Genomic DNA, 20,273 nt, shown 5'->3' with positions numbered 1-20,273 from the left:
TTCGTAAAAAGACAAGCATTAAGGTTTTTGATTAATTAACAGTTCTGTTATCTTCCTAAAATGATAGCTTGTGATTGTTAGCTTGCTTGCCTACCCAAGTCTGAGCTGTTGCTGTGCTTGTTTTATAGATTTAAATTGTACAGTGTTAAACAGAATTGAGTTTTAGAAAAACAGTAAGCGGAGCCTGCTCATATTCGCCACAATTAATAGCAAACTTTTTTCCAAGAGTACCTCCAGACATGTTTACTAAGGATGAGAAGATCCTGGTCCTGCAAGAATTTGCGTTCTGTAATGCAACAACTGCACTTTTTCCAAACCTTGGATGTCTCCAAATTTCTAGTGGACTTCTCCACTCTTCCCAAATAGCTGACATTCGCTCTACCCCCTTTTCCATTGGCTGTTTCTATGAAGAACATATCGTTCACCCCTTATTTCTAACTAGCGTAAGCATCCTGCTGGCTCTCTTATTGGCAAAAGAACAGTTCTAAGTGGTACCTGAGGCATGACAGTCTGTGGTGTATTGTTAAAAGTCTGAACACTGATAGAAAACACCTACAAACGGATTAAACTCTATGTATACTGAGTGAAGATTTTCAGAACACTTATTGCTGAGAGAAAAAAAAACCTAACACAACAGAGACTTCTGTTCGCCTCTCAGCGAGACAAACAGAAATGCTATACATTACATACAATAACTTGCAACAAACTTCAGTAAAACATGTACATATGTACAAAAAGTCATTCTGTCTCTCAAAACGTTTCAACTGGAGTCTCTTGAGGCATTCTTGCAGTTACTCACTAAATGACCAATGCTTCAAAAGCTACTGCTTCTTTCATCTGCAGTTCCTTTACTAAGCGCTGATTTATACTTCTGTTTGCACACAGGTGAACATACGCAGGTGTCGTGTGCAGACCTTAAGCACCGGCGTCTGTGCATATAGTCGTGTGTAGGTCACTAAGGTGGCATGCAGCATTGCAGTAAACACATTTTAGAAGTACAAAACGTGAGAAAGGAAGTCGAAATCTTAACCGTTATATCTGTACAATCTGTAGATATAAGAAGTCTGTAGACACGTGTAATGGAAAAACTGCAAACCTGCACCATGCAAAAGTTTCTATGGTAGCATTTTCCAAGGTGGGGCGAATTCCAAATGGCCTTCCACTGTCTATGTCTTTTTTTCTTTCTATTTTTATTTATGCATAGTCAATTTGTCTTCCGCAGCTGGGGGATCCCTGATTGCAGTCGAGGTGGGTATATTGCTGCTCACGCATTCTGCACAGGCACCTCTCTATCTGCTAATCAGGGTCCTTACACAGGGTTTGAAGACCCCACCCATATAGTCCGGTCAACCTGCCTTACAGGCACTGCCAATTATGCCCACTAGATGGCACCCAGCCAACTGGTGGCAACCGATAAGTTTAGAATCTCGCCGCTGGTGTGCTAGCTACTTATCCCGATGCTATGTCTGCGCACTAAAAAGGGTGCAACATCATAACTTCAACCTTCTCTGTAGGTAGTACAGTAAGTACCTAACACAGTCATTTCTAATAAGGATTTAGGATAGGTTTCAGATAGCACACTGACATTTTCAAATTGAAAACCAAAGGTAATGCAAAACTAAAAATGATTATTATTGTTGTTGTTGTTAAGATGTGAAAACAGCACTAATCACATTCCAAACTAGAGATTGATCCATATAGTCCGGTCATCCCGCCCTGCAGGCACTGCCAATTATGCCCGCTAGATGGCGCCCAGCTGACCGGTGGCAACGCCAGGTTTGGAACCGATGAGTTCAGAATCTCGGCGCTGTCGCCTCTCAGGTGGCGCAGCGGTAAAAACGATGTTCACCAGAGCTGAGATCTCGAATACATCGTATCGAGTCTCAACTCTGCCTTCCGGCTGAGGCTGAGCGGCCACATGAACAACGATTGGCCTGTTGTTCAGGTAGGGGAGGGATTAAGCCGGATGGGGAGTCTCTCTCAGACTAGAGGGTGTGGCTCTCCGTACACAGCGCTGTACTGCACTGCACTCGTCAAGTGTAGGTGATAAGATGTTTGATTGCTATGCACGTGTCGGAGGGGGCGTGGAGCAGTCTCGTCCTCCCCAATGAGGAGCATGGACCAGCATTAGTGAGAGGATGATTGACGGGTAGAAATTGGATGCGCTAAAGTGGGAGAAAAAGGGGAAACAATTTAAAGGAAAAAAAAAGAAAAAAAGAATCTCGGCGCTCGTGTGCTAGCTGAATATCCCACTGTGCCACCTGGGTGCCTACTGTCTATGTCTGTGGACTAAAAAGGGTGCAACATCATAACTTAACCTTCTCTGTAGGTAGTACAGTAAGTACCTAACACAGTCATTTCTAATAAGGATTTAGAATAGGTTTCAGATAGCACACTGACATTTTCAAATTGAAAACCAAAGGTAATTTGGGAGGGATGTATGCTGGCTGCTCTGCAGTTAATGCTTATCCATATTCTTAAACAACCCCCTCCCCCTTTCATTGAGATGCAAATGTGCGTATGTACACCCGTGCAGAAATATAAATCAGCCTTAAGCCTTAAACTAGACAGTGCTACCTAAATATCCTACAAATGTGCATGAAAGAAAAAAAAGATTTCTTGTTGAATTTGTGCCTTTGAAAATTTTTTTTGAGCATTCAGCCACCTCTACGAAGAAACTAGAGGAAGAGTACAAAGTGCATTGATCGTTTAAAAACAAGCCTACCTGAAACTAGTTTGACAACTCTGCCAGTAATTTGTATTTGGGCAGCCCAAAGGACTGTACCCTATTTGTTTTTTTAAAATGTCACACAGTACTTGACAAAATCCTTCACATAACAAATTGCGCATAATACTGATCTTAAAGCTCAAATGTTATTCAACCCAGAAAAGTAAAAAAGTATATGTTAGCATATGTTGCACTTCAGCATTTTGAGATGCTAAATCGGTTTCTTGATTAAAAAAAATGAGAACAAAATATAGATACTAATTACAGACGTTCTTACATAAAGGCAAGGATATCAATACAATCTTTACACTATACCCAAAGAAACCACTATAGTATCTAAAACAACAACTATCAGAGTTTCTAACTCAGACCCCACACTAGTAGACAACAAACCATCACGTAACCATTCATTTTCACTAATTGCTTCATCCTTGTCAGGACGCTGGGGGTCTGGCACTCTCGGAAACACTAACTGCACTAACACTCAGGGGCAAGTAGCAGTTAGTTCACCTTCTGTATGTTTTTAGTAAGTGGAAAGCAACCATAGTACCACAAACTACCCAGAAGCAAGAACTGAACCCAGGACCTGAGGAACCATGTTGCTGTGTGTGGTGCCAACTCTGCTAGCTGCACCACCAGGCTGCTTGGTAACCATTTATTTCTTATGCAAGAGTATGACATGAATGCATCATTCGGGTGACAGCAACAAGCAACATTTAAATAAAGATTTAACAGGTAAATGTAGTGACAGCAGTAACGGCTCACTACACACCCACAAAAATCAAACCTGACATGGTTAACTTGTCACTTTCTGGTGTGAACGTGGGGTTATTCGGATTTATGCAGGATTCTTGATCTTTTAAAGTCACTGCAATAGTGTAATGACGAAAGTTACAAACCACAAACTTCACTGTTAAGATGCTTGTAATTTAAATATAAGCAAAAATGATACTAAACCTAAAGCTGATAATGTGCAATGGAATAATACTAGATAATTTTCTATTGCATACTGTTCTGAAGCTGCCTGTAACCATTATTCCACTCCCAGTACAGACTGCAATTTAAAAACAAAAACAAAGAAAAAGACTTCAGTTTGAAGCGAATCATGTTGGAAAAGACATATTTATATATAATGTATATTAAGGTGTGCCTTTGAGATCAGTGTATAGACTTACTATTCAGAATAAAGGAATAAAAGCATATAGTCAATTGCAAACTTTCCAGTACCGATATGGAGTAAAATAGTACCATATAAGGACCAGGTTAGGCCTATTAAGAAGAAGTTAATGTGTCACAGAGTCAACCATGTTGGAATTTTAAAGATAATGAAGATCTGAGACTTTCTTCAAAAGAGAAAACTTCATGCCACAAGATCCCTTTGCCCACGATCCTGAAGTAATGGAGGAAAAACTGAGAGCTGTAAATCTCCTACGTACATCAGTTATGGAGAAAGTAGGATAATCTGTGACTGCTTTTTGTCCCTGGTCTGTCTGAAATGTGTAAAGTCTTAGTGGGTGAACAAGCAGTAATTTGGACCCCACAAAATTTAAAGCAGGTTGGTTTTGCCTGAAGCTGTTCATGCACGTGGCTGCCTAGATGCTACTGCTTCCAAGAAAACATCATCACTGGACAAGAGAGGCTGAGTGGGGGTGCTGTGACCGCTTCCCGAATTCCGACGTGAAGAGTGAGAAACCGGCTCCTCTCTGTGAGCCGTGACCAGAGGCAACCTGGAGCTGAAGTTCAGATAGATCTGGAGGAGAAGAAGATTTAAATAAGACAAAGAAGAGTGATGCAACTATAAACTTAGCTCTGTGTGGATGTAAACAGCGTACATGTTTAGTGCTGTCTGAGATTTGCTGTTCGACGTTCTCCACTATCTTGCCAAAAGAGGGTCTCCTGGAGGGATCTGGATCCCAGCATGACTGCATGATTTCATACCTGATAGAACAGAGCGACATATTATTTGAATATTCAGCACAAAGCAAATGTTTATATACACTTTTGGGAGACATGCATGTGATCATAGTCTGTAACTTAATTGGAACCCAATTCTTAGATCAAATGTAATCTAAAACCAGCAAAAGACAGGTCTACCACACATCTCCTGGAACATGGCAAACAATGTACACAATTACCAGAGCTTTACATGACAATTGGCTTAGAAAAATCCATCCTTAAATAAATCTGGACTGAAGTTTCACATGAACAGCCACAACCAACAGTCTTTAACCACCATCATTTTCTTATTTTATTTTTCCAATACAAATATCTCTGGATTTTCCATACTGAACAAATATCTACCCCTCTACACCTACAACCCCTGCACACACTTACATTTCACTTGGTGCAAACTCAGGTGAATCCATTCTGTAGCCCTCTTTAATCAGCTTGTAGAATTTGGCATCCACAGGCATACCAGGATAAGGACTGCTTCCTGCAATTTCAGACAATAACACCACGTTAGGTTCTATTCCAGTTCTACTAAACCACAAAGTCTACTGCTTTATTAAAGACTGCTTTATAATATTTAGTGATGTTCTATAGTACTAAAATGTTACATACATTAAGCAACGTTTTTAAATTTTAGACAGTAGACATAACAAACATACCTAGAGAGAAAATCTCCCACAGCAAGATGCCATAGGACCAGACATCACTCTCAAAAGTGTACACACACTCAAAGATGCTTTCTGGAGACATCCACTTCACCGGTAGGCGAGCCTGCACAAGATGAATTAATCAGTAGGGTGTATTAAAATTTACTGCTTAAGTATTTTTGGAAGTTCTGACTTGTAAATGCTGTCTAGTCTGCTTTGTTCTTGCAAAATGTTTTAACAAGTTAATAGTACATGTTCAAATATAGCATATACACATCCATAAAGTGTATAATGTGGCTTGTGCCATGGCAGTTACATTACTTTAGAATAGAATAATAAAGAGTCAAATGACAGCACTGTCAATTTAATTTTCTTTTGCTTTTTTAACATGTTATAATTGTACCTTATTCTCACCTGTTGGCTAAGGGGTTCAGCTAGGGCCACCAAGCAAAGAGCTACACCTAAAACAACTGATCAGCCATTTAAATACATATAATAGGCTAGTTTCTCTAGTTTTGGGACAAATTATGTTTTCTAGAACCCCCGGACATGGGCGAGTACACTGGGTCTCTCCAACGTGTGATCTCTTCATGATGGAAAGGATGTGAGGCTTAAATAAATACATTTTGAAATAAAAAGGTAGACAGATATTTGTGCTAAAAACTTACATTGCCCTTGACCACATAGTCGGAATCAGTAGTAATGTCACGGGCAAGTCCAAAGTCACATATCTTGGCAACTCTACCCTGTGTAAGGAGGATGTTTCTGGCTGCCAGGTCCCTGTGGATACACTGAAAACACACACACACACACACACATACACTCAATTAGTTACAATTACAACTGAGGTTATAATGAAAGATTAATTGCTTGCAGATGATTTTATGGGTACTCAAAACAGTGACTTATCCAGTTAGAGAGTCTTTAATCGGAGAGGACAGCAATTTGCCAAGTCCATAGGATTTTTCCTGTAGACCATGTAGCACTCTTTTGCTAATGTACCGCAACCTCCCTAACACCAGTATATTCAGCTCAGTATATTTCAAATGCATGGTCAGTAATAAAAGTATTGTCCTAGGATGTCTAGCCTGGACCCAAATAAAATGTATAGCATTTAAAAATTTTCTATATGCACATAACTGTAGCAATAACTTTCAATAACATTCAATTCAATTCAATTCAATTTAACATTTTTGTATCCAGTTACCAGATTGTATTTCACCTCTACTGCTGCAGACCTCCACTCCTGACAAAGGAGGGCCATAACTAACACAAGCCCCCTCTGACACAAGTACAGTAGCTGACTGCTTCTTTTCACCTGCACCAGACAGGTTCATATGGAGATCTGTAAAGCGCACAGAGAACCACACACCGATCTCCATGATCCTCTCCATGCAGGCACTATACCATGAGTATAGGAAAATACATAGAGCCACCTGTCTGAGCCACACAAGCCCAAGCACTTAAATGGTCAGAAAAGAGCCATTTATGGAGCAATAAATTTTGCAAGAATGCAAACAAAATGCTCCCACAGTTGTGTTTTACAAGCACATAAAATCTCCAGGAGAAATAACAGCCTGTTCCTAAAAGACAGTATTTTAGCTTTAATAAGACCACCAGGAGAGTATCAGTTTCTACAGCAATAGCTGATTATAAGGAATGATTTTCAGGGTAAAGTGTCCTACTCTTCAAGAAACTGTATACAAGCTGCACTGCAACAAGAACCATATGTATGCAAGATGATACAGCAGAGAGTGTAAACCAATGTGTTTTGACACATATGTAAGTGTGTACATGCATGCTTGTGAACATGTACTAATGCAAGCACTGGTAAGGTGAACCATGACTGGACAACGTGATCCTCCAGCTTTGTGTGTGAGCAATGGGAGGACCTAGAGTATCATGTCACTAACATATAAGATGATGGAAGAGAGTGACCTACATTTTTGGAGGCCAGGAAGTCCATTCCTTTGGCCACTTGATAGGAGAAGCTGAGGAGGTCTTCAGTGTCCAAAGCTACAGTGTCCTCTTGAAGAACATCACTAAGCACGTCACATTCAATGTACGTCCCAGAACCTGAATAAGAGAAATATGTGTTATATAAAATGCTGCACAAGATGTTTTTTTTCAGTGAAACAAGACAAAGGGAAAAAGGAAATTATATGAAGAGAAACTAGACAGAAATAATTTGTATCATTGAATATACCTCCAGTGCATGTATCCAGTTCTAATTTACACAATACATCTTCTGACTTTGTGTTTAGCTCAGTGGTTAAGCTACTGGACTACTGCCAAGTTGCCATTGTTGGGCCCATTAGCAAGGCCTCTAAACCTCAATTGCTCAGATTTGTATGAATGCAGAAAGATACAGATGATAGAAGAGAGATTCTCAGGGGAAAAACGTTGAACGCATGAATAAATAAGCTACAGAGCCATAGAAAACACCTCAGACATTTCTACAATTGCTTATGAAGTTTATGAAACCATAAATTGTTACCATACAGGCGAACACAAAAGATTACACAACATAGATCCAGACTAACAATAAAGAAAAAAGAGAAGCCAGTATTCACAACATCCAAAAACAGCTGCAGTATAATCTAATATCAGCAGAAACAGCAGTACACAGTAAAGCAATGAACAACACATTTATTTGCTATTTATTCATAATAATATAGTGTTGCTTTTCTGCAGGTGGTTCTGGTGCATTACATGCCATTAAAAAATGGAAGGGTGTACTGGTACATATTAGAGGATAATATAACCGCAATGGCCAACAAGCAAGGAGTGTGTGAGGGCGGCACGGTGGCTAAGTGGGTAGCACTGTCGCCTCACAGCAAGAAGGTCCTGGGTTTGATACCCAGGCGGGGCAGTCCGGGTCCTTTCTGTGTGGAGGTTGCATGTTCTCCCTGTGTCTGCATGGGTTTCCCCCGGGTGCTCCGGTTTCCTCCCACAGTCCACAGACATGCAAGTCAGGTGAATCGAAGATACAAATTTGTCCATGACTGTGTTCAATATAACCTTGTGAACTGATGAACCTTGTGTACTGAGTCATTGTCTCCCAATTTAGTGTAGTCAATTTGTCTTCCACTGCTGGGGGATCCCTGATTGCAGTCGAGGTGGTTATATTGCTGCTCACGCCTCCTCCGACCCGAATACAGCCCTTAGCGGAACCCCTTTTCACCCATGCATCCTGCGCAGGCGCCTCTTTATCTGCCAATCAGGGTCCTTACACAGCGTTTGAAGAACCCACCCACATAGTCCGGTCATCCCGCCCTAGCAGAACCGTGTCTGCTGCCGGCACTGCCGATTATGGCCGCTAGATGGCGCCCAGATGACCGGTGGCAACGCAGAGTCTCGAACCGAGGAGTTCAGAATCTCGGCGCTGGTGTGCTAGTGGAATATCCCGCTGTGCCAGCTGGGTGCAAAACATTACAAATTTAAACAAGTAAAAAGAATTTGTCAAGAAAAGGTTCCAATTGTGTTGGATTAATTCTTTCTCCTGATGATTTGGTTTTCACACATACTTTTTTCGTTTATATCTAAGTACAAACGTAAAAAGATTTTTTAACAGTGGTCTATTACTTGTTTTACTTATAGAAAGAAACAGAAATAAACTAGAAGTAACTAGAAAGAGAAGAATAGACAAGAAAAAATGCAAGTAAAAACAAGATTTAGAGAACAGAAGCAAAGAGAAGAAAGGAGATTAGACAGAGAAAAAAGAATATATAAAATGTGAAAAGGCAAGAGATCAGTCAAAAAGGGACAAAGCCTAGGTAAATCAAACAAGCAGATAACCAGATATCAAAGAAAAGAAGTAAGAAGAGAGGTGAATACAAAAGTGGACTATACCTTTATGCCCCGACTGTTGTTCCTTAGTGGACCGAGCTCCCATAACCGAAGGCCTCATAGTCATGTAGCCATTTTTATTGTCCCTGCAAGAACAAAAAAATTACAGAACTTAATAATACTTTTCATCTCTAAGATAATTTTATTTCAAAGAGAATAGCAAAAAATAACTCATAATAATAATCCTGACTCTCACCCTGACTCTGGATATACCATAACGTTTCTATAGTAAGAGTCCTCTTCCATTCTGGAGCAGCAGAAGGAGTCGCGCTTTCTGCGCAGGAAGTTCAACAGGTCACCAAAGCAGCAGTACTCAGTTATCACTAGAGTTGGTCCTGGGGGGTCAATTCAGTCACAGTCAGATGTCAAGCACATGCACAACTAAACAAACATTTTAGGTACTTTTTGGCAGAAGCTTTTATCAAAAATGATGGCATGATGATAAGGAACTTGGGTCACTGATTAACAGGAAAAGTGAAGCAGCGCATACAGGTGAACATAAAGCAGCACACATACACAGCAGAATGAGGAATTGTTAACAGTCATTGTGTCTGTTCACTTTTTTGCTAATCTTTTGCAAACACTTGTTTTTTTTAACCCTTATAGACAGGTTTGAACTGATTAAAATTAAACCTAAACATTGTGGAGTCTGTAAATATAATAATTTGAAAGAATACTTGTTTAGGTGGATTAAAATTGTACAATCAAAGAAGAGAAAATTATTTCATTATTTTCCAGTAAACTTTTTGTCTCTCACCTCCGACAGTGCAGGCGCCCAGTAAATTGACAATGTTAATGTGATTGCCGAGGTAACTGAGCACCTTCAGTTCTGACATCAGAGCTTCTTTCTCAGTGGCATGGGCGCTGGCTGTAACACAAACAACCAACAGACAAATGAAGAAGAAAGCTGAAACTTAAATTCTGAGACTACAGCTGCAGCAAATTAAAGTATTTTCGTTCATTTATTTTCGCTATTATTGCCTTTGGCATGAAAAAAAAAATTATTATATACAATCGTATGCACCTGCATGTGTAAGTGTCATGACTATTTTATAGCTTTGTCTAAGTGTACTTTCAAACCTGATCCTCAATGTAAATTACATATTATGTTACTGGCTTAAGGTATGTAAGAGGTGTCTTTCTACACGCAATCTGGTCCTAGAGGTAATGGAACCTGATCTTGTAAGGACTATCGATCTTGGGTTCTTGGAACTGGAGGCCTGCTTAAGCGTGCAATCTTATAATCAGTTTTCCCACAGTTTTATTTACCTGAGTGGCTGGTGGGCGTCAGTAATACTTATTTTTTTACGACTGAGACACTGTGGCCTGGATTCTTTACTATACAATTACAGCTCTTGTTTAGAAAGTTATAGAAGGTTGGAACCCACTAAACATCAGAATAATGGTTACTTGGTTAAGCCTGGAAAGAAAATATACATGTTTTTGTGTTTCCACTAATTACTGTCAAGTCTAAATGATAAATATGTATAATATAATAAAGGAAATATAGGAAAAAATTATTTCCATACCATGTGAGCATTGGATTATACAAACTTGCCCCTTTTTGCAAAGTTTATGGTATTGGGAAAAATGTTTCGCATTCATTGTGATTGTGTGTCAACAGCAGCCAACTGAGCTAAACTAAAATCAGTCCTGGTAAACGCCTGCCTTTTATTAGTAGTTCAGTCTAGACTATCCAGACTTTAAATACCCAAATTTGTCTGATATCCACCATGCTATAGGCACCGGTCTACCATCTGCATATTTTAATGCCTTAAATGAAATAATTTTTACATTAAAATTTTTTATTATTTCATTAATTAACCGCTTTATCCTGGCCAGGGTTTGCAGCAGGTCCAGTTCCCTTGGAAAACACTGAGCACAAAGCAAGAATACCCTGGACAGGTCTATCCTGTCTGTGTAGACGCTTGGCCGACCAGTAGCACTGATCATGTGATTAAGGATAAAGCTGATCATGTGGTTTAATGGAAAGGATGAGATTTTTAAAAATCTGACCTTTCGACCTTCAGTTTCACTAATGTGCTTATTTGCTTTTAAGAAGTTCCAAATACCAAGAAATTTGGAAATATATTATAGTAACTATATATCATAATTTATATATATAATGTGTTTTTCTCTTATTTTTTCCAATTTCCCGAATTTCTTTGAGGTGGGTATATTGCTGCTCATGCCTCCTCCGACCCGTGCGCAGCCCTTAACGGAACACTTTTTCACCTATGCACTCTTACACAGCGTTTGAAGACCCCAACCACATATTCTGGTCATCCCTCCCTGCAGGCACTGCCAATTACGTCCGCTAGATGGCGCCCAGCTGACCGGTGGCAACGCTGAGTTTCGAACCAAGGAGTTCAGAATCTCGGCGCTGGTGTGCTAGCGGAATATCCCGCTGCGCCACCTGGGCGCCTACAATATAATTTTCAAAAAATATAATTAATATATTTTAATTATATTTAATATATTTTAATATAAAATAGTTTTCAAAAGTTCAAGATTTACCCGAATTTTGTTGATTATATCATTTCTAATTAAAACCATCTAATTCAATTAAATAAAAATGCAAAAAAAAGCATTTTTACTAGTGGTCCCCCACTCTACAGCTCAGTGACCAGAGACAAAATTTGAAACCAGATGTCCAGAACCATGGAGCTGTGTGGCACTTATATCCACCCAGTTCTGATAAGATTACCTTTTTGCCTTAAAAAAAAACACAATTAAAATGTTTGACAATGTTTAACAAACAGTTCTGTAAGTATTTAACATTTCTCTTTATATTTTTTCTACTCACGTTTTAGCATTTTGACTGCCACAGTCATCACTGTATCAGCTTTTGACATTCCATACGCTGTAGCCTCCACCACTTTTCCAAATGCCCCTGAGCCCAGAGTTTTGCCTGTAAATGTAGAACAGCAAAACATTCGTGACATGCACACCTGTTCCAGCAGAGCTTTCCAAAACAGATCTGAGATAAACATGAATTTCTGTTAAACACTATTGAGGTAATAAATACTAAGTGCTAGGCGTTGATCTAAATTAAACTCTCCCTGTGGCCTTGGTGGCATGTCATGCACTGCTCTGGCAAGCACTCAAATGTAGTCTAAGAAGTCAACAGTTTCATCGCTGCATGAATTAGAAACTGGAGATTTTGTTTTGTGATAAACATTTGTGGAAAAAATACATCCTTAATGCTTCTATGCTTACAAATATAACCATTCCTGCTGACAGGACCCTGTAGGCTTGAAGTCGTGCCATACTTTCATAAAAAACAATAAAGATATGATAACAGTATGTTCTGGAACTGTACTAAAAAGCTTTACAAATAGTGTTTTAATAATAGAAGAACCAGCATTGACTGATTACACCAGTGATAAGCAGTGATAAGAAAACAGCTGACCGAAACGCAGCCTGTCTCGCGGAAACTCCCACTGGTGGTCGTACGGAAGCTGTGTGGGATCAATGTAGACGTAGTTGTTGCCATGGATTCCCTCAATGACTTTCCACTGAACCTGGTACTTTGGTTTCTAAAAGAGGAAAAAATTATGGATTTTAAGGAAGAGACACAGTGAGAGGTAATTGCACTAAAGTGTTCCCAAACCCAGATCAACACGATGGTCAGTTATTGCCACACCAAAACATTGCTGGCACTTCTGCTTTTTTCCTGCAGAGCAATAATTTATTAGGTGGTGGGTCATTCTCAGCACTGCAGTGACACTGACATGGTGGTGGTGTGTTAGTGTGTGTTGTGCTGGTATGAGTGGATAAGACACAGCAGCGCTGCTGGAGTTTTTAAACACCTCACTGTCACTGCTGGACTGAGAATAGTCCACCAACCAAAAATATATCCAGCCAACAGTGCCCCGTGGGCAGCATCCTGTGACCACTGATGAAGGTCTAGAAGATGACCAACTCAAACAGCAGCAATAGATGAGTGATCGTCTCTGACTTTACATCTACAAGGTGGACCAACTAGGTAGGAGTGTCTAATAGAGTGGACAGTGAGTGGACACGGTATTTAAAAACTCCATCAGCGCTGCTGTGTCTGATCCACTCATGCCAGCACAACACACACTAACACACCACCACCATGTCATTGTCACTGCAATGCTGAGAAAGCTCCACCACCTAAATAATACCTGCTCTGTGATGGTCCTGTGAGGGTCCTGACCATTAAAGCACAGGGTGAAAGCAGGCTAAAAAAGTATGTAGAGAAATAGATGGACTACAGTCAGTAATTGTAGAACTTCAAAGTGCCTCTATATGGTAAGTGGAGCTAATAAAATGGACAGTGAGTGTAGAAACAAGGAGGTGGTTTTAATGTTATGGCTGATCAGTGTTTGTATTTCTAAGCATTTCCTTTAAAAAGTGCTTGCTGAGTATGTCTTTTACACCTGCCTGCAAACTTTTAAGATCACAATCGCTTTTTTAGAAACACCTGTACATAATCAGGTTATTATCCGATTGACCAGCAGGATGCTACAATGCATACATATAAGATAACGTTATTGGGTCAACAGCTTGAGTTCATCTTCACATTGAACCTCCTAATAAGGACAAAAATAGAATCTGGGTGACTTTAGCCATGACTTTGCCTCTATGTAGATACCCTTCATGAATAAATACCTGAAATTACATTCCGTAATATAGTCCAATAAATGCATTAAGTAGTGGTTTGTTAAGTAAGATCTTACCTGCATATACTTGTAAACGAGAACGAGCAGGATGAGGCAAAGGATCATAGCTGCAGCAACAAAGCCAATCAGCAATGGATTGAAGAGCTCATGGGGAACAGAACGTTCTGAAGAAAAAAAGCATCAGAATTAGGACTGGGTGATATCACAATAACTATTGTATGCAAACAAAAATGAGATCTGAGAGATTTTAACCCCAGTGCAGAACCTTAGTACAAGATAGAACAATACTGTGACTAAAGACACGAAGACAAAAAAGTGGGCAATTAATAAATACAAATTAATTATAAGATCTGTAACCAGCTATGGAGAAACATGGGGATTGCAAAGAGATGAGAGCTGGATGTTGCGATTTTGTCTGCTGCCATCAATGTGCCCAAACCAAACTTTATGTGCTTCCCGGTTCGGCCCTAGGTAAGGCCCTGACTACAACTGCTTTTGTCACTTTTCGCTCTTATTTTGGCTCCGTCTCAACTTTTTTGGAAATTGTTGCAAGCATTAAATTCTAAACGTGTATGTATTTACATATGCAATGACTTTTAGGAATTAACAAGAGGATAAACAAATCACAGATTTTTACAAAACATCCAAACTTTTTTGGAAATAGACAATTCACTGCACCTTGAAATGCCTTAATTCAAAGATGTAGTATAAGACAGTTGCCGGGCTGGGAAAAATAACTTTTTATCAGTATTGCATTATTCATCAAAAAATGAGCAAAATCAGCATTAGAACATGATCTTCCACTGGTAGCCATGCATGATAATGCCTGATTAGCTTTGCAAACATTTCTTTATAAGGTGTGTCATAGTGTTTTGTGTTTTCTCCCTCTCTTTGAGTTGGGGTGTGTGTTTGGATGTTATTTTTTCTGCTTTGTACTCTGAGGTGTAATAAGCTCTTTAGCTATAAGAAGCTTTCCTTCCATTTCAAATCAGAGAATGCAAACTCAGCAGGAAGTAATCTCTTGTAAACCTGCCATTGGCTTTTACCACCCTCCCCTATCCCTGTCTAGTCGTCCCTTCATGTCCCACTGTGACAAAAACATTGACAGCTACATGTCATCCTTTTCCTACAACACACCTATAAGAAAGAAGCAGATTCACATGTGCTGTGTTCAGCCTTCTGAACAGACCAGAATGAGCCCCACAATGTTCACCTGCAATAACAGTTTAAACTGAGGGAGTCTGAACATGTTTGTCCTGCTCCACTGAACACAGTTTATGCTGGCAAATGGACCCAGACAGCCCCTTCCACTCCAAAGCTCTAATCACTCAATCCCCAAAAATACTGACAACCTCCTCCATCCAAAACAAATAGTCTTCCAAAGCCCCGGACCACCAAACCGTTCACTATCTCATAAGCAGCTTTTAAAATGTTTGTTGATTGCAAGCAATGCAAATATTTCTGATGAAGAGGTAAAGTGTCTGGTTGCCTAAGATTATCAAAAACAACTCTACCTTACGTAACACTAAACAAAAAAGTTTCTGTAACAACTAATAAGAAGTTAAGAGAAGGTGGGAACAAAATGTTCACAGGAGACATATAAATAGGAAGATTAAATTTCATGTTAACACAAACTCTGTAGGAAATCCCACAAACAATGGATTTAGTGTTATTTCAAACACGTGTCTTTGTTTAACAGCTGTCTGTCTCTTCTTTGTATTTAATGTCAGAATGATTGGCTAATAAAATTGAGACAAAAGACTATGAATAATCTCGTCTCTGGCACAAACAGCTAGCAGCTGAATGAGTTTTCCGCCTTTTTATTACGTCCCTAGGTTTAAATTAGTAGGAGTCAGTACCTATATCAGTCTTGTATTGACCTTTGTTTAAACATGTTCCAGTAATTGCCTGGGAACTAAACCAGGTTTTTACTTACTACACTGTTGTCAGTAATGCCTACCTGTTGAATAACACATTTTACTGTAGGATAATGAGATGCTATAGTAAAACAATAGCATCAGCTTAATTGCAGTTTTATATATAAATGTGTGTGTGTGGTGAGGCCAAAGGTCTGAGACCACTAGTCTAGAGGCTACTGATTTGCATTTTTCTTAAACTAAATACATTGTTTTACATTATAAATCATTATGAGTGAAATGATAAATCTGAAATGTACATGCATTTCAGAATTTTTTTGATATTTAGTATAATCATATTTTAAATAGGTAAAATGGCTTAAATTTCTGAGGTTTTGATGAATAGATCAGATCCATAAAAGTAAGTGTGTTTTTTTAACGATTGAAAACAATTAGTGACTGGGGAGCGATGGGCAGGAGGAGGTAGATGAGATCATGTTCCCTGACCCCCACTAGACTAATTGTGAAAGAGCAACACCATAACTGTTGAGTAATAGTGTCTCTCAGCACTGATGCTGCAGTGTTGCCTGATGCTTTTATCAAATATTATATTAATATATTTTACAGTATAAAGTGTTTACAGAAAACAAATATTAACCAATTCCCTTAAACAGATGACCCTGGAACCTGGTCAGAGGTTTACTTTGTATTTTCTTTTCCAACAAGCTTAAGTGTTAGTGTGTGTGTGTGTTTGTTCTTACCACTGATTGAAAACAGTGTGTACACGATCTCTCCTTCAGCTGAAGCCACACACTCCAGGGTGGGGTAACTGCTCTTAGTGATGTTTAAGCGGCTTTCCACTGCTCCCTTCCCAAAGGGGGGGCTAGTCATGGTTACTGTGATGACATCCTCCTCCTCTTGGGTGGCATTTAACAAATTAGAACACCTAAAATTTTACATAACAAATACCTATTCAGTAAAGCACTTAACGTTCATAGACATGCAACGATGAATGTCAAGAGCAATTACACACAATTACCAAAACACAAAAAACATAAATGATTATAGTAATTAGAAACATATTTCTAACCAATTTAAAAAGCATATTTTAAGACAACTTCAACCTACATACCAAGGTAATAGGGCACAGGTAGACATATAGTAAATAAGAGTCGTCTGCTGGTAGTATTTTATCTTACTCTTGCCCCTTCATTCGAGTTTAACTTGCACCAACATGTTAGGCAGGGATAACACAAACACTCTGGAATCCAACCCTATCTAACATCTTAAAAATTCCAAAACATTCCGTAATCATCAATGGACTTTGGTCAACTTCAGTTTAAAATCCTATTTCATGCATCCTGTCATCACGTAAGTTTAGAAAAAGTTATTCAAGCTTCAGAGCGAAGATAACCTAAATATGCTTGGAATGTTATGTGAAATATGGCATCACCCCACCAGCTGAAAATGTACTATGAGAAATCAGTGAAGAGATGCAATTTAGTGGTGTGATTTGCACAGCATGGCTTACAGCAGGCAGAACAAAGTGCTCCTAATGATGGACTGCACAGAGTCCACTATTATCCAAAGTGGGTTATGTTTTTTCAATAAAAAATATCTAAATGTATTTCAGTATTCATTTACTTTTACTGGTAAAACTGAAATAAAACAAGTACAACTGAACTTTAAATAATTGGTTATAGGTAAAAAAGTAGAGAAAATACAATATAAGTAGCTAATTACTCATAGATATGCCTTCTTCTGTCTTCTCTGACACACCTGCTAGGTAAGCTTTTTGTTCCACCTGCCGTGGAGATTTGCAGTGTGGCTCGATTATGTAATCATGCCCTCCTGCCTTGCCAAATACGGCTGGTGAAAAGGGCATGGAGGTGCAGAAGCAGAAGGTATGCCTTCTTGCACCTTAATTCGCCCCAGATGAAAGTTTTTCTATTTCTAACGGTTTCATCCTCATACATTTGCCAGCAGCTCTGTTGGAAAATCTACTTTCTTTTTGAAACTGGGATGTCAGGCTCAGTCTGGTCAGATTTTCTGCTGAAATAGGATGCCAGCATACTTTGGGTCTTGAGGCGAGTATGGCCTACAACCACTACCTATTTAAGAAACCCTTTTCAGCGTCACCTAGATTTTTACTCCTTGCCATTTTGATCCAAAACCGAGGTCAACTGTGCATGCTTAGCAGTATCCTGTAGTATAACTGCCTGAAAGCATCTGCACTTCTTACTTTTTTTACTTAACTGTTTTTAATTTCTCTGGATGGTGCTTACCTGGCATGTGGTTGGTCACAGTAATACCATGTGATCTGAGGTGTGGGATAACCCTCAGCAACACAGCGTACTTGTCCATCAACCGGACCTTCGTGAGATACAATTGCTGGTTTGCCTAGAGATTAAAAGATAATATAGTACCAAATGTATTGAGTACCAAAGCAATAGCTGTAGTACATATCACAATAAAAAATATATGTTTTCTTAAAATGTAATTAAACAGTGATGAGGTGCGGGAAACATATCACATTGGTTGACAATACAATAACAAATGAGCAAAACAAAGTTGAGAAATCACATAATTAAGCAAATATGGCTTTGATTCCTCTACAACAACCAAAAAGTCAATCATTTGTTCTTAAAAATGAGTACACAAACTTACTTAAAACATGAACTTCAAACGTTCGGTAAATGACCGCATCACCATTGGAGGCCACAAAGGTGTAAACACCGCTCTCTAATACTTTTAAACGCACCAGTTTCAACTGACTCTGATAACTGTTAAGAAAAAAAAAACAAGAAAAAATGGTCTGCATTATATTTAAACAACTGTAAATGAAAATAAATGTCTACTGAGCAGTGGTGGTCTGTAATTAAAACTGAAATAAACAGTGCTATACATGTACATTAAGTGTGAACATACCTGTGTGCACGTGAGCGTGTGGTGATAACATGGTCGGTTGTATTAGTGAGATTCTGTTGATTGTAGCTCCAGAAGATGGTATGTGGTTTGGGGTAGGCCTCTATTTCTACACGCAGTGACAGACTCTCTCCTTCTCGCACTCTCCATGTCCCGTTATCAGCATGGGTCAGGTTAATAAATCCTTTACCTAACAGATAAAAACACATACATTAACACATCATGTAAAAATGTGCAAACTTTGTAGAGATTTAGGAAAAAAAAGTGTAGAGATTTAGAAACATGATTATACTCTTTGTGTGTGTGTGTGTGTGTGTGTGTATGTGTGTGTATGGATGGATGCATGGATGGATTGATGGATTGATGAATGAACAGACAGATGGACCCACCCATTCATCCACCAATCCATACACCTTTCAAATGAATAACATAGCATATATGTCAGTTTTGGGTAACACAGAATTTCGAGAATGACAATCGTCTCTCTCTCTCTCTCTCTCTGTGTGTGTGTGTGTTTGTTATACAATTGAATGGCAAGTGCTAATCTGATTTACATTTTCTTGCCATGGCTACAAAAGTATGAAAAAGAAAATGTATGCAAGAGATGTCAACATCAAATTTTTCTAAACTTATATTTACATTAACATTAACATTAATTACATTAATAAAAAAGGTGGAAATATGACATTAATTTAGCAAAACTATTTTTGTCCAGAATATCTGCATAGACTGAGACTACATAAAGGTATGTTTATACCATGTTTTCATTCACAGTCTTACAGTTTGTTTGTTTATTTATTAGGATTTTAACGTCATGTTTTACACTTTGGTTACATTTATGACAGAAACAGTTACTCATTACACAAGTTTCATCAGTTCACAAGGTTATATCAAACACACAGTCTTGGACAATTTAGTATCTCCAATTCACCTCACTTGCATGTCTTTGGACTGTGGGAGGAAACCGGAGCTCCCGGAGGAAACCCACACGGACACGGGGAGAACATGCAAACTCCACACAGAAAGGACCCGGACCGCCTCACCTGGGGATCAAACCCAGGACCTTCTTGCTACAGTGCTACCCACTTAGCCACTGTGTCGCCCCCACAGTCTTACAGAAACACATTTTCAACCAAAAGTAATTACAAGCCCTATGTCCAGAAAACTCGGGACACTTTGTAAAATGCAAATACAGAAGAGTACAAAGAAGAGATTTTCATTGTTTTCACTAAACAACTTAATTGTGTTTTAGAAATATGTGATGCCATCTGAGAGCTCGAAGGTCACCCGCAGTCAACAGTGGTTTCCGGCCTTGCCCTACATGGACTGAGACTCTCCGAAATCTTTTTATAGTATCATGCACAGTAGATTGTGACAGACAAATAATCATGTACTGAAAATGCTGTTTTTTAAATGATTTACAATTCTCATAAAAATAAGCCACAGCCAATCTTTGCTTGCATCCTCTTTTTTGAGCCAATCATGATAACCTTACTTGCTACCAGTTTATCTGCTTCTTGTGAAATGTATCAAAATGATGTTCTGATCTTAAATGTTCTAAAACTTTTATACTTATTTTACCCCGTAAAATAATAAAAAACTAAAATTTCTGAGAGAGTTGCAGGCATCAAATGTCAAAATGTAATGTTAAGTTTATGTATTTTTTTTA

At 38.9% G+C, this 20,273-nt stretch overlaps 1 protein-coding gene across 1 annotated transcript in view; it reads right to left on the bottom strand.

The window, feature by feature from the left end:
• Positions 1-4,001: 4,001 nt before the first annotated feature.
• kita (KIT proto-oncogene, receptor tyrosine kinase a) overlaps positions 4,002-20,273 on the bottom strand; it is a 36,350-nt gene continuing 20,078 nt past the window's right edge. The window contains exons 6-21 of the mRNA XM_063002106.1: positions 18,608-18,794; positions 18,347-18,462; positions 17,965-18,079; positions 16,441-16,625; positions 13,881-13,987; positions 12,587-12,713; positions 11,981-12,085; positions 9,932-10,042; positions 9,371-9,509; positions 9,178-9,260; positions 7,268-7,401; positions 5,994-6,116; positions 5,338-5,449; positions 5,063-5,162; positions 4,561-4,666; positions 4,002-4,478 (exon numbers count right to left, since the gene is read on the bottom strand). Coding sequence (XP_062858176.1) covers positions 4,305-4,478; positions 4,561-4,666; positions 5,063-5,162; positions 5,338-5,449; positions 5,994-6,116; positions 7,268-7,401; positions 9,178-9,260; positions 9,371-9,509; positions 9,932-10,042; positions 11,981-12,085; positions 12,587-12,713; positions 13,881-13,987; positions 16,441-16,625; positions 17,965-18,079; positions 18,347-18,462; positions 18,608-18,794 — 2,024 coding nt within the window. The 3' untranslated portion in view covers positions 4,002-4,304. The remainder of the gene's footprint in view (positions 4,479-4,560; positions 4,667-5,062; positions 5,163-5,337; positions 5,450-5,993; positions 6,117-7,267; positions 7,402-9,177; positions 9,261-9,370; positions 9,510-9,931; positions 10,043-11,980; positions 12,086-12,586; positions 12,714-13,880; positions 13,988-16,440; positions 16,626-17,964; positions 18,080-18,346; positions 18,463-18,607; positions 18,795-20,273) is intronic.

The sequence above is a fragment of the Trichomycterus rosablanca genome, chromosome 9, assembly GCF_030014385.1.
Source record: "Trichomycterus rosablanca isolate fTriRos1 chromosome 9, fTriRos1.hap1, whole genome shotgun sequence".
NCBI classification, from domain to species: domain Eukaryota; kingdom Metazoa; phylum Chordata; class Actinopteri; order Siluriformes; family Trichomycteridae; genus Trichomycterus; species Trichomycterus rosablanca.
The sequence above is the reverse complement of the archived record's forward strand: the minus strand, read 5'-3'. Positions and strand labels throughout refer to the sequence as shown.